This window comes from Micromys minutus (assembly GCF_963924665.1).
Source record: "Micromys minutus genome assembly, chromosome: 1".
NCBI classification, from domain to species: Eukaryota; Metazoa; Chordata; class Mammalia; order Rodentia; family Muridae; genus Micromys; species Micromys minutus.
The window spans coordinates 178452744-178465906 of NC_137969.1; the positions used below are offsets into that span (position 1 = coordinate 178452744).

At 41.6% G+C, this 13163-nt stretch overlaps 1 protein-coding gene across 1 annotated transcript; it reads left to right on the plus strand.

Annotated features, from left to right (window-relative positions):
• Positions 1–5897: 5897 nt before the first annotated feature.
• On the plus strand, positions 5898–6932 carry CCDC71L (coiled-coil domain containing 71 like). The gene has a single exon (XM_080908803.1). It carries the CDS (start codon positions 5945–5947, stop codon positions 6794–6796), a length of 852 nt encoding a protein of 283 aa, XP_080764929.1. The 5' UTR covers positions 5898–5944; the 3' UTR covers positions 6797–6932.
• The last annotated feature ends 6231 nt before the right edge of the window (positions 6933–13163 follow it).

The following is a 13163-nucleotide window of genomic DNA, read 5'->3' on the forward strand; positions in this document are numbered from 1 at the left end:
ATAGAGAGAAAAACTGGAGTCAAATGGGTTTTCAAAACCTCAAAGCCCACTCCTAGTGACACACTTCCCCCAACAAAGCCACACCCACTCCAACAAGGCCACACCTTCTGATCCTTCTAATTCTTTCAAATAGTGTCACTTTCTGATGACTAAGTGTTCAAATATATGAGCCTATGGGCCATTCTTATCCAAACCACTTGTAGGAGTGCATGTGACAATCGCATGGGTATGATATCACACGTGTTAGGCTGCAATTACTCAGTAATTTAAGTCATGAGGACCTTTATGACTCCTTAACTAAATGATGATAGGTGAACAATTTAAGATTGGTTTAAAGTCTTCACAATGTCTCTGAGGATCTGGCTACCTTCTAGCTTTTCCCATTATCCTTAGCTTAAAATTCACTTCCAGGGTTTTACTTTATAGATGCAAGAGGATTTTAGATAGGAGGAATTAACATAAAATGCAGCCTCATGGCATTTCATTCTCGTTTAAAGTTAAAACTACCACCACAACAAAACGCAATGAGAAAAAAAAACTGTTGTGTAATAACTCTCAGATATTTGGTACTCCAGCCAATGAAATGATGCTATCCACATTTAGGGTAGGTATTTTCAAAGAACCTAATCTAGAAACTCTCTCTGGGTACCCATTTGGAAGAGAATTTTCAGAATAACATTGGATATAGGAAGGAAAGAAGTGGATTTAACTCTATGAAATATGGAAGTATTGCTACATTCAATCAATAAAAAGACATTTTTATTTTAAGGTTGGTGTACCCTTGCTATTGAGATAATTTGCAACTTGCCTTTTGCCTCAACACAACAGAGATGCAGCAACTTCCGGTTAGTAATGGTGGTTCTGTGGGATGAGGGCAAGGAACCAGAGGTGAAAGCAGAAAGTTATGCTGCCAAGCCCTCTGGCCTTCGTAGAACAGAAAGAGTGGGCAGACAAGGACAACTTTGGTCAGCTGCCTCTGAGAGAAAAAAGGGTTGCAGGTGGCAAGGATTGGTCCAGTGTGCTAATGTGCAAAGAGGAATGTAGTAATCTTAATTCCTGGTGGTGCTGTGAGGATTGGAGTAGTCAGTGCCAACATGGTCAGGGTTGGAAACACACTCTGTCTCCAGCATCGCAGATCTGTATCACAACAAATGCTGGAACTCATTCTCCTTATCTTGTCTTCTGCTCAATTTGTTGGCTGTTCTCTATTATTTTATTTAATTTTTCTCCCTTTCTGTTTGTGTACCTGAATTACATAATTTCATTTTAACTTACGTCTTCCAGTTTACCTCTGTGTACAGAATTATCAGTGGTTGCTTCGTGCATAGTTCATTTTTGTCCATGAATTTCTGGAAGAGCAAACATTCCATTGATGATATACCCATCAAGCATAATTTAGAGAACTCAGGAAGAGAAAGGCTTGGCGTTTACAGATAGTTTTTGCCTGCAGTATTCTTTAATCCTATTGTGCTCAGAATCTTTGTAGTGTTTCTTTTTAGATGACCTTAACTATTCCTGTTTTTTTTTTTTTTTTTGCGGGGGGGGGGAGGAATGAGGCTTTGACTGTGTTTTGCTATTCTTTAGAGTCTGTCTACCTACAACAAACTGTCTTCCTGTGTGTGAGAAGATCTCCATCTCTCATTGATTTTAAAAGTATGTTCTTGCTGGAGAGAAGAAACACATGGAAAATGAAAAGGATGCAGCTACTTTTCTTGGTCCTCCATCCATAGTTCTAGGGGAAAATAAATCTCTTTTTGAACTGTAAATCGTAACTGTATATTCACATGCAGTGTTCTGCTGGAGACTAAGGTATTTTTAATTAAGCTGATTTCATTTTTTTTGAAGTTTTTTTGATTTTCAGCAGGTCACCTCTGAAGTGGATCAATGTGGAATTCCTTGGTTTTAACTTGACTTGTTCTCAAACCTCTGCCCTTTTGATTTTCAGTCCTTATCTCTGCCCAGTCTCCTTTTCAATTGTAATGAGGCAAATATTCAAATATTCTCTAGATTCTGAGGTCTTGCTCAGTTACGTTTTGCCTACTTTCCCTCTGTGGTTAGTGGAGTACACTCACTGCTTTATCCTTAGGATTACCAGTTCATTGCTGCACCCCCAGCCCCATGCTAATATTTTGCCAGCAGCTGAATATGTCTTCTTATGTCTGTTGGATTTCTATCCTAAAATTCCCATTTATATCTTTGTATCTCCTCTTTAGTGAGATTGTCTGTTTCATTGCTATAAGCTTTATTTCTTCGATTAGGATGTTCAGTTACTTATTTGATGTATTTTTATGACAGCTACTTTAGCATCTTTTTACATGACTCTAATGTCACTTTCATCTTGCTGACACCTACAGATTTTCTTTTTCATTCAGCTAAGATTGTCTAGTAAATGATTCCCAACTGAAACATATTTTAAGGCATTGCATTATGGACTCCAAGTCTTATTTAAAACTCTTTCAGTTGGCTTTGTCTAACATTGTTACAACATGGGAAAAAGCTGCCTCAGTGCTGGCAGAAATCTATTTATGGTTCTCATTTTGCTTCCAAAATGAGTGGCTATTCATTAAGGGTGGATAGTACCGGGAATTCTGACTTCCCACTGGGGTCATAGAGGGTAGGGACAGAGGATCTCAGTTTTGGTTTCCACTTGTCTGCATTTGCAGCAAGTGGAGATTCCTTTTTTATGGCCTAGTGAGGAAAACCATCCTGATGTATCTGGACTTGTGCAATGCCACCCCTGTATTAAGGCAAGATGCAACAATTGGAGGCCTGGCGAGGGTAGAAGTCATACCTGAAAACTTCCCACTTTTTCAGACTGGCCCTTCTCTGGTCCCACATCTAGAGTGAGATTTTTCTATAATACAGTGCTTAAAATGTAGGATAATCCAAATAAAATCCTCAAAATTAAATAAGACCAATAAAGGTAGCTATAGTTTATTAAATGTTTAACTATGTTGCAGATACTATAACATATTTAATATGAATATTACCTAATAAGCAACTTATTAAAGTATAAGTTACATCTCATTTTGTAGATGAGAAAATAGATGCAGAAAGGTAAAAAGCAGCATCTAAGAATTCTTAATTGTAAAGATATATCTGATGCTAAGTTTATTTTATTCCAGAGCTAATGTGTATATATGTACATTGAATATACATATACACACATGCATATATAAACATATAATGTACACATATAGATTACATATATTTTGTAATCTATTATTATACATACATATAATACTATACACATATGTATATATGTATATGTATGTATATATATATATATATATATATATATATATATATAATAACTTACATATGTCAGGGTTTCTATTCCTGCACAAAACATCATGACCAAGAAGCAAGTTGGGGAGGAAAGGGTTTATTCAGTTTACACTTCCACATGCTGTTTATCACCAAAGGAAGTCAGGGCTGGAACTCAAACAGGTCAGGAATCAGGGGCTGATGCAGAGGCCATGGAGGGATGTCACTTACTGGCTTGCTTTCCCTGGCTTGCTCAGCCTGCTTCCTTATAGAACCCAGGTCTACCAGCCCAGGGATGGCACCACCCACAATGGGCTGGGCCTCCCTGCTTGATCACCAGTTGAGAGAATAACTTACAGCTGGATCTCATGGAGGCATTTTTCTCAACTGAGGCTCCTTTCTCTGTGATGACTCCAGCTTGTGTCAAGTTGACACAAAAGCAGCCAGTACAATATGTATCTTTTATTATTTTGGCCACTACACAAGAAGCAATTTTTAAGAAGTGAGATATTAACCCAAAGAATAAAGCTAGAAAGTATTTTTTGTCAGTGTCTCTAGTGATTTTATTTGGCTTAGATTAAGTTGTAATGTAGATGCATGGTACATATTTATGTGGCAAGACCCAAAGAGTTTATAGTTATCATAGAAGGGTGAGCATGTAAAGATTGGACTGTATTCTAATTTATCCTTTTTTCTCATAATGAAGTCTCCCCTCTCCCAAAGTCTACTAGCTGAGCTTTTTTGTGTCCATCTACACAGAAATTAATATCCTATTGTATTCCAACAGAAATTACTCAAATTTTACATTATGTGTTCTCAGAATTACCAAGAGAACTAGCTATGAATACAGTGGTTGCAACATAATTCCTTCATGAGGAGATAGGGAGACAGTAATTGTCTGTGTAATCTTGTTCTGAGAGCAGAGCGTGCTTTTCTAGGAAAATGGCTTTCTCTTTATAAGGCTGCCACCATTTTGATACATGAAAAACTGGTTCATGGCCACTGTTTTTATTTTTGCCATCAGTCTACTGTGTGGAGTATGTGCTTTAGTACAGAAAAACAAGTTTCTCTCTTTTATTCCTTTTTAGTTTTTATTGAAACTAAACAAAATGTTATATGGTTCAAACAAAATATTATCCATGTCCAGTACAGGACAGATTAAAAGTGCCCAGATGTGGGACCAAGCTATGTCCTTGGTCACTCCACTAAAAATGCACAGAGCATTTCTACTTAGTACAGCAGTGTGGAAAAACCAGCAGTAAAATATAAAGCTCTCTAGATTAGAGACACAAAGTTCTACAGCACCAGCCCTGCTGTTAGCAAGCTATCTTAATGAACTCCTTTGGGTCTAAATTTCCATCATCTGTGTCATGAGACCACTGAACCAGGTGTCTCTCAGCTCAAATATTTAAAGGAACTATTAACTGCGTGTAAATCAAAAAAAAAAAAAAAAAAAAAAAAAAAAAAAAAAAAAAAAGGCACAGCATTCATTGTGTGCTGCAAAATAAAATTCTAGCACAAAGACATGTATTTTTGTAGAAAACCTTACAGAAATCTTATGGGCTGGAGGGTATAGCTTAGTAGTAGGGTTCTGTCTGCGTATGTGTGAGGCTCTGGGTTCCATCCCCACCATGAGGAATAATGAAGTTTAAAGGACGTCAAAGAAAATTGCAATATAAATGCAAAATATATAATTACCCTGTTCTGAGCAATTTCAGTGCCTCAATCCACTTCAAATAGTGCTGTCTCATCTTTCATTCGGTATGCATTCCGTGCTATTATGTGAAGAGGCTGTGAGGTGTGAATAGAGACACTCACAAAAAAGAATGTCTACCACTGTCTTCCCAGATACAAAAGATAATTCATTCTTAAGGATGTATTCTTCTCAAAGAATCTCATTGATTATGAGGAATACTACATTAAGGATAGAGATGGCACCACAAATGGGCAATTTAGTACCAACTGAAAAATGAAATCACACTGATTTAGAGAGAATATTTTCTTTCAGCAGAGTGGCTTCACCACTGCTGTCTGTCCAACTTGAGCAGACCTTTTAGTTCATACAATATTAAGTCTTTTCTTTCCCAATGACCAGTACCTCCTAATGTGCCAAGATGGTTGCATTGCCCAGAAGGAAGCTGTCATAAATGCCTGAGTGTTTAGTTTTCTTGAAAGACGGGGTCAAGAGAGGTAAAGCACACGAAGATGCCAAAGTAGGATTTGAGAATTTAAAAGGGATTCGTGAAATGCCCATCCCCTCTAGTTTTAGACCCAACTCTCTTAGATGTTATACTGTCAAGTCTTTGGGTTCTCATTATTCAGCTTGGTAGACTTCCCCAGCTCAACACAATCACCCACGACCCCCACCCCACCCCCCAAACATGGAGCTCACACCCATCCCCTTCCTTCTCTTGACAGGGTAACCCTCATGGGACCCACCCAATGGTTGACTGGCCTTCCAGGGCCATCACCAATACCCACCACAAGCACCATGTTGCAGGAACTGGCCTCTCCCCGCCCCCCCATCAGTCCCCGCCCTTCATTATGGGAGCACCCAATGGGAGGAGCCGAGGCCGTGGTAGGCGGGGACTAAGGCGGGCCCATTTAAAGAAAGGCTGCGGGTGGAAAGGAGGCAAGAGAAGAAAGAGAAGCCAGGGGAGGGGGCGGGCGCCGTCCAATGACAAAGCCCCAGGTTGGGCGCCCGCCGCCGCCGCCATCTTTAGCCGGGCCACAGGACATTCAGTGCGTCCTCCGCCCCGAGGGGGAGGGGCAGCAAGGCGAGAAAAGTAGCGAGCGGCGCCGGGCGGAAGGTATCAGCTCCAGCGAGTGCCGAGGAGCCGCGGGGACCCGGACGGCGGGCGGCCCGGAGCAGCCTCCGATGCGACGCGGCGTGAAGAGGCGGCGGCGCCGGCCCCGGGGCGCCTGGGGCGGCGGCTACGGAGCGGAAGGAGGGGCCGGGCTGGAGGCGCTGGAGGAGAAGGTGGTGTACTCGCGGTCGCAACTGTCGCTGGCCGGCAGCACGGAGGCGCTGGGCGACGCCTTCAAGCTCTTCATGCCCAGCAGCACGGAGTTCATGAGCTCGGAAGCGGAGCTCTGGAGCTTCCTCTGCAGCCTCAAGCACCAGTTCTCCCCGCACATCCTGCGCAGCAAGGACGTCTACGGCTACTCCTCGTGCCGGGCACTGGTGCCCGAACCCCCGGCGCCCGCCAGCCGCCCCGCGCGCCGGCCGCGCCCGCGCGCAACGCCCAGGAGGAGGCGCCGTGGAGCTCGGGCCGCCGCGGGGCCCAGCAGGCCGCGCCCCGCCGCTGCTGAGCCGGGGCCTCCCGCGTCCTGCTTCGGGGGCCGCACCCTGGAGGAGATTTGGAGGGCGGCCACCCCGACGCTGACCAGCTTCCCGACCATCCGCGTCGGCGACGACGTGTGGGGCGAGCGCAGCCTGGAGGTGGCGCGGCGCAGGGCGCGCCAAGTGCTGCAAGTGGACCTGGACCCGGTGGTGAGGCTGCGCCGCTTCCCGGTGCCCCGGGTGTGATGCGCGCCGCGGCGCCTCCTGCCGGCCGCCGCCCGGGGAAGCTTCGGCGCGCTGGAACGGACTAATGTCAGTCGAATGTTTACAGAACCGGCCCCCTTTGGTGCACTTTAGGCGCGTACAAGGCCCCCCGGATGCGGTGCGGCGCCGCTGTCCGGGATCGGCACTGGTGCGGCCCCCACGCCTGCGGCCAGACGGGACGGCCGGACCCGTGACAGAAGTCCCTTTGCTTCCCAACCCGGATGGAGACGCCTCCAGAACCTGGGGGGACATGTGCATTTTCTCCCTCTCAGACTCTACCTCACCAGTCTGGAAGTCCTCCGAAGACTTTTACAAAATTATTTTCTCCAAAGGAATTTGTTTTTGTGCTTGTGTAATAAAGCCAGAATTTTACTTGCTCCTTATTCTCCCTCTGTTTTCTTTTTGACTGTCAGCCCCACTTTCTGAACAGAAGATCGACTGTGTTTCCTGGTGAAGTCCTGGTGTACGCTCAGGGTATTCTGAAGCCCACTTGTTTTCTAGTTTTTACTGGATTCCAAAGTTTTGATCAAGGTCGTCTTTTAAGAGTTTCAAGTTTATGACTGTTAATGTAAGGATTTGTATGGCTTTGAATTTCATGAGCTCAGTGATTACCAAGAGATGCAAAGTACAACTTTAAAAAAAAAGTTAAGGTGTTTATATATAAAGTTTTATATTGAAATCCAATGTTTATATTTACTGAGCTCCTAAGTAAAATGGTAAAATATTCTTTAAAGGTTTTGTTTAAGAAAAGTTGACTTACTTTATTCATTTTAGTTGAATAAAATTGACGTGTTTTGAACTACATGGTTTGTGATAAAAATTGAATAAATTTTGAAGAATATGTTGGCTACAAGAATGACTGGAATCCAGTTGGAGGTGATTTGGTCTCACATCCTGGTCTAACATAAAATTCAGGATTGTTAATGGGAGAAGAATTAGGATGGAGGTTGCTTAGGCGAGATCAATGCATGTGGACGTTGTGAATAAACCAATGAACAGAATACCCTTTAGAATTCCCAGAACTGTGAATGATCTATAGGGAGGGGCGGGAGCATTTCTTGGTACCATATAACTGGTCGAAGTTGTTTGGCAGAAAAGTAGATCTTAATTCTTTGGTGTTGGATAACAAGAAATGCCTAAACTAATGTTCACTGTATTTCTGAAAACCATGACAATTGGTTGACATTTTGTCCTATGAATTTTCTTTTTCTCTTCTTCCCATTCATAATTGTGTTTGCAAACTTTGATAGCTGAAGGCCACAGGAATCAAACATCGAGCCACACAGTACTGACCCTTCTAGTACACTTTTGTAATAGCATGTATACCATATGGCCCAGAGTGGAGTTCTTGATTATCCAAGTGCCTTTGGTCATTGGTGGCAGCAAGACTTGGTGATTTTTTAGCCAGTGGTGCCACAGCCAGCTTTTTCTGCAATACCTAAAGGGTCAAATAGTGTTTTTTCTACCACTGTTATTTCAGATTTAAGTGTTCTGCCATGGGACATTCATACAGGGCTGGAACTTATTAGGCCCTCAATGCTAAGTTTTATCTCTTCTTGGCAGTTTCCTAGAAAAATGAGAGTTGCAGTTTTTGACTCTTGTGTTCCTAGAATTCAATGACATAGCTTTCTGAATTAAGTATTTTAAGTTCTTAATAGTTCATAAAAAGAGTTGTGACTTTAATTTTAGTGTTTTTGTTTTGTAAACACACACACACACACACACACACACACACACACACACACATATATATATACATATAGACATATATGACTTTATGCCAGTTTCCCACACGCCTCAATCTTTATTCACCACTCAATGATACATTGTTATAAATAATGTCAAATACATGAAAAGTGGGTAACCATGAGAGGGAGAGTGTTAAGAGTTGTGTCATGGGAAGTGGAGGGAGTCTTGGTTATTAGCTTCCGTTGCCAAATATATTTCAGAGACATAGGATTTTCTTCTCCCCCCCCCCAAAAAAAATATATTGTTAACTTTTATAGCTAACTAGCACCTGATGAAAATGCATTTGTACCACTTCATGTGTATATAGTTTTATAGCAAGAAATAAATCCAATGGCCATATTAGAATGTAATTTTAGCATGGGATTTATCTAGATACTTCCCAGGTGATTCTGAAATTAGACATGGCTGAGGGTAAAATTCACCTCAGCCCACAATGGACAGGTAACCAGTGATACCATGCATTTATTTTTACTGAGATTTTTGACATTCCTTTCTCTCATGCCTTGGTACTTTAGTGCAGTTGAGCATCTGCATAAGTGCTGCTTTGGCTTATTGATCTGACTGACTATAAAGTTTAGATTTGGTTGCCCATGCTGAGTTTGATATGGCTCAGAAATATAACCTTTATTTTGCCAAGTTTTTCTGCAGCAAAACCTGTGCTGCAACTTTGAACATTTGAAGACACATCTAATGCAGCGGATGAGTCTGTTATAAGAAAGTAGAATTTTTCCTGGGTACCTTTGGACAGGATGTGGAAAGAAACTTGACATTGTGGCCTTTAAGAAGCAGCGTCCGGATTTTGTACTAGAAAGATCCTTTAGCTTGGTTTGTGGGTAGTTTTTAAAGACGTCCCATTTGTTATTTTACCCTCTCTCATCTCTCATGGCACAAGTTGAGAGGGCATATGGGAGGGAATGCATCACCTCGCTGAGCTTTTAGTTCTTGATTTTTGAGTTCTACTTGTGGTGACTGGCACCTCAAGGTGACCTCGGTAGACTCCTGATGTCATTTATATCCTCCTCCCATCACCCAGCAACTTACTTTTACTTTGCTACGCCAGTGACCTGGCGATAGCCGAGGGAAGCTTCCGTGTTGATAGTGCAGTGTTGCTGATGTGGTGCCTATTTATTTTGTCTGTTCCAGTATCCTATGGACAAGTGTAACTTAAGCTGGTAGCTCACGCCTATTGGTTTGCCATGTGTACATAATACTACTATTTTTCAAAAAACTTTATAAAATTTTAAGATATTTGAATACAAAAAAAAAATCACAATTTTGAACTTAAAGGTTTTTTGTTGTTTTAAGGGTTGTTATGGTATTCTTTGAATCCGTGATTTTTAATGAACATACATAACATTTTCTTTATTGGTGTGTTCAGATATTTTTTGATAAGCTATGTCTTAAGTGCATTAGAAATTGTTTGTAATGGAACTGAAGTGTTTCCCTGGACAGTTTAATGTGCATATGAATGAGATTTACAATTTGTGTGTTGCTTTTTAACTTATTAACTGTAAATAAATTTTAAGAATATAGTGTCTGGTTTTCCTAATAATACTGAGATTTTGGAAATGAGACTATGTTTGCCTGTGAATTAGAAACCATCTTAATTTAGGATTCCCTAAACCTTGAGTTTTTGCAAACTTGAGCTGAAAGTCTCAAGGTTTATGTTGTGTTCAGACTTGTGACTTGTCAGTTCCGTAGTCTCTGGAATGGTTCTTCAAACCAGTTTGCCTGCAATAACCTTTAAAGGGTGCATTCAAATCCAGGTTGCTGAGTCCTGGCCCCTAAATACCATTGTGGTGATGATAAAAGGGCCAAGTTCCCTTTCCTTCCCATTGGGAAAGGAAGTGCCCATGAATGGTGGCAGTACAGACTGTTGGTAGCACAAGGTCAGGGCAGAGCTATCATTGCAGTCTGTAGGACTGGAATGGAGTATCCAAAGCCTGCAGCAAGGGCTGTCCACCTGTGTGGACTGCATTACCTCACACCCAAATGCCCACCAATAGGTGGAGGGAGCAAAGTGAATGGCCTGGGAGAAAACTACCATATCCATGCTCAAGTCTTTCAAGGTAAATAAGCTTTGTGCCTTGGCATCCTCCATTATCAAATGTGCTTCCTAAGCTAGTGGAAGACTAAAGTTTGAAAAGGATGTTAAATCTGGGTACACGGGAAATGTTAATAAATGTTATTGATTGGGAGCATGAAGGCTGAGTATAATACAGAGTAATTTCTCTCTCCAGGTTGTTCGGTATCGCCTCCAAAAGCAGATTATGGTCTAGAAAGTTATAAGACAATTGAAGGGGAAGTAATTAATGGGGGAAATAAAAATGACATAAACTTATGCTTCCTGAAAGTGTTAGGGCAAGAGTTGGGTTTCTTAGAGGTTTCAGTGTTAGAAGTTTTTTTTGAAGTTGCACCTATGACAAAAATCTCTGAAAGATTTAAAACGTGCCATTATGTATTTTAAAGGATCTGAGAATTTACAATTGGTAAGTTAAAGTTGCAGATCCAAAACCTGTAAAATTTTTGCATTAAATCTTCATTTGGAGTAATTTCAACAAATTGCTCTGGACTTCAGAGTTCTCAGTCCACCTAACGCTGTGACCCTTTAACAATTCATCATGTCGTGATGGTCCCCAACCATAAAATCATATGAGTTGCTACTTCATAACTAATTTTGCTACTGTTGTGACTCATAATGTAAATATCTGATATGCAGGATGTCTGATATGCAACCCCTGTGAGAAAGTTGTTCAACTTCAGAGTAGTTGAGACCCACAGGTTGAAAACTGCTCCTCTAGCTCAATTTTCACCCATGGCCAGAGTCAAAATGAAGCTAATTTCTGCGAAGTGTGTGCAGAAATACTGTCGTGTTTGAAGCACTGGAACTCTTAGCTTTAGATGTTGGGTACAAAGACAATGAATTGGCTATGGTTCTTTTCAACACAAAGAATTCCCGAGTTGGTAAACAAATCAAAACTGCAGTATCTAAAGCCAACACAAACGTATATCCCAGAGACATGCATGGAAGTATGTTAGGCCTGAGAACAGACATCACAGCAGTTGACTGCCCACCATCACTGCTCCTGTGTGTCCTGGTGAATGCCCTAAACCATGATTATAACAACATAGCCATCGAGTTTGAAGCTTGTGAGTATGACTCAAATTATGATTAGCCCAGCAAATTTGGATAAGTATATTACTAGATAAATCTGTTTCTTTCTGAAAGTGTTCGTAGAGAAGGTAAATTCATCTAAGTAGTGGATTTAAGTACGTAAATACATTTAAAAACCAAGTTTATGTAGCCCAGACTGGTATCAAATTTGCTTTGTAGCCAGGGCAGGCTTTGAATTTCGAATCTTCTGTCTTCTGGCTCCGGACAGCTTTATCCCAGGCACACACCTCTGTTCCCAGTTCAAGTATATATCCTTTCAATGTTTAGTATTAGAAAAAGAAAAACCAGGGAGGATGGTATTTGATCTTGTCTCATAGACTCAAGCAAGCATAGAAGAAATATAGATGTATATAAGAGTATATTTTTTAAAGTGTAGAGTTTTTCAATGTGTTTCAGTAAATTCATTGTGCTTGTGAAGCTCATTTGCAGAAAAATATGAGTGCCCCAAAGTGTCTCTTAAGGTCCCTTCAAGTCACTATCTTCATCCCACTCTGATATTTTGTAGTCATCCATAGCTGTGTGGAGACTGTCTCTGGAGGAATTGAAGGCCTCAGGATCAGATGTAGATTCTAGAAAGCAAGCACTAAAGGGATAAGATGGCAGGGGAGGAAGACTTTGAATAAGTGAAATGTCTCAGTCTGTTCAAAACCAGCTGAGAAATGGAAAGCCCTGTCTCGGATAGGGTTGTCTAAATGGGAGTGAGGGTAATGGGAAATGTGCTATCAGGAACCCACAAGAACAGAATGTAAAGAACGTTAAAGCAGATTCTTTCCTCTTAAGTATTAGGTTTGGAGAATGGTATTTATTTCACCTTTGCTGGCAGGACTTCTCTATGTCAAGGACTGTTCAGTTGTGATTGCATCCACGTGTGTGTGTGTGTGTGTGTGTGTGTGTGTGTGTGTGTGTGTGTGTGTGTATGTGTGTACACATCCGTACTGGCTGGTTTATGTGTTAATTGGACACAAGGTAGAGTCATCAGATAGGAAGGAGCCCCAGTTAAGGAAATGCCTTTAGGATATTCAGCTGTAAGGTATTTTTTCAGTGATCTGTGGGAAAGTCCCTGCCCATTGTGGGTCATGCTATCCCTGGGATGCTGGTCCTGGGTTTTCTAACTAAGCTGAGCAAGCCATGGGAAGCAAAGCAGGCACCTCAATGGCCTCTGCATCAGTTGTTGACTCCAGGTTCCTGTCCTGATTGAGCTCCTATCCTGACTTCCTCCAAAGATGGTCTATGACCTGAAAGTATAAGCCAATAGATCCTTTCCTCTCCAACTTGCTATTTGGTCATGGTTTTGTTACTACTATGGAAACCCTAAGTTGACACCTCTTTTATCTTTGCATCATACAACATTGCTGGCATGTGTTTGGTGTTGAGTGGCACTGAACAAATGTATCAGGTTTATGGAGTTCATAGAGACATGGAATA

What these genes read in the sequence shown, in the direction of transcription:
- CCDC71L (XM_080908803.1), top strand. Translation starts at nt 5,945, where the DNA reads ATGACAAAGCCCCAGGTTGGGCGCCCGCCGCCGCCGCCATCTTTAGCC.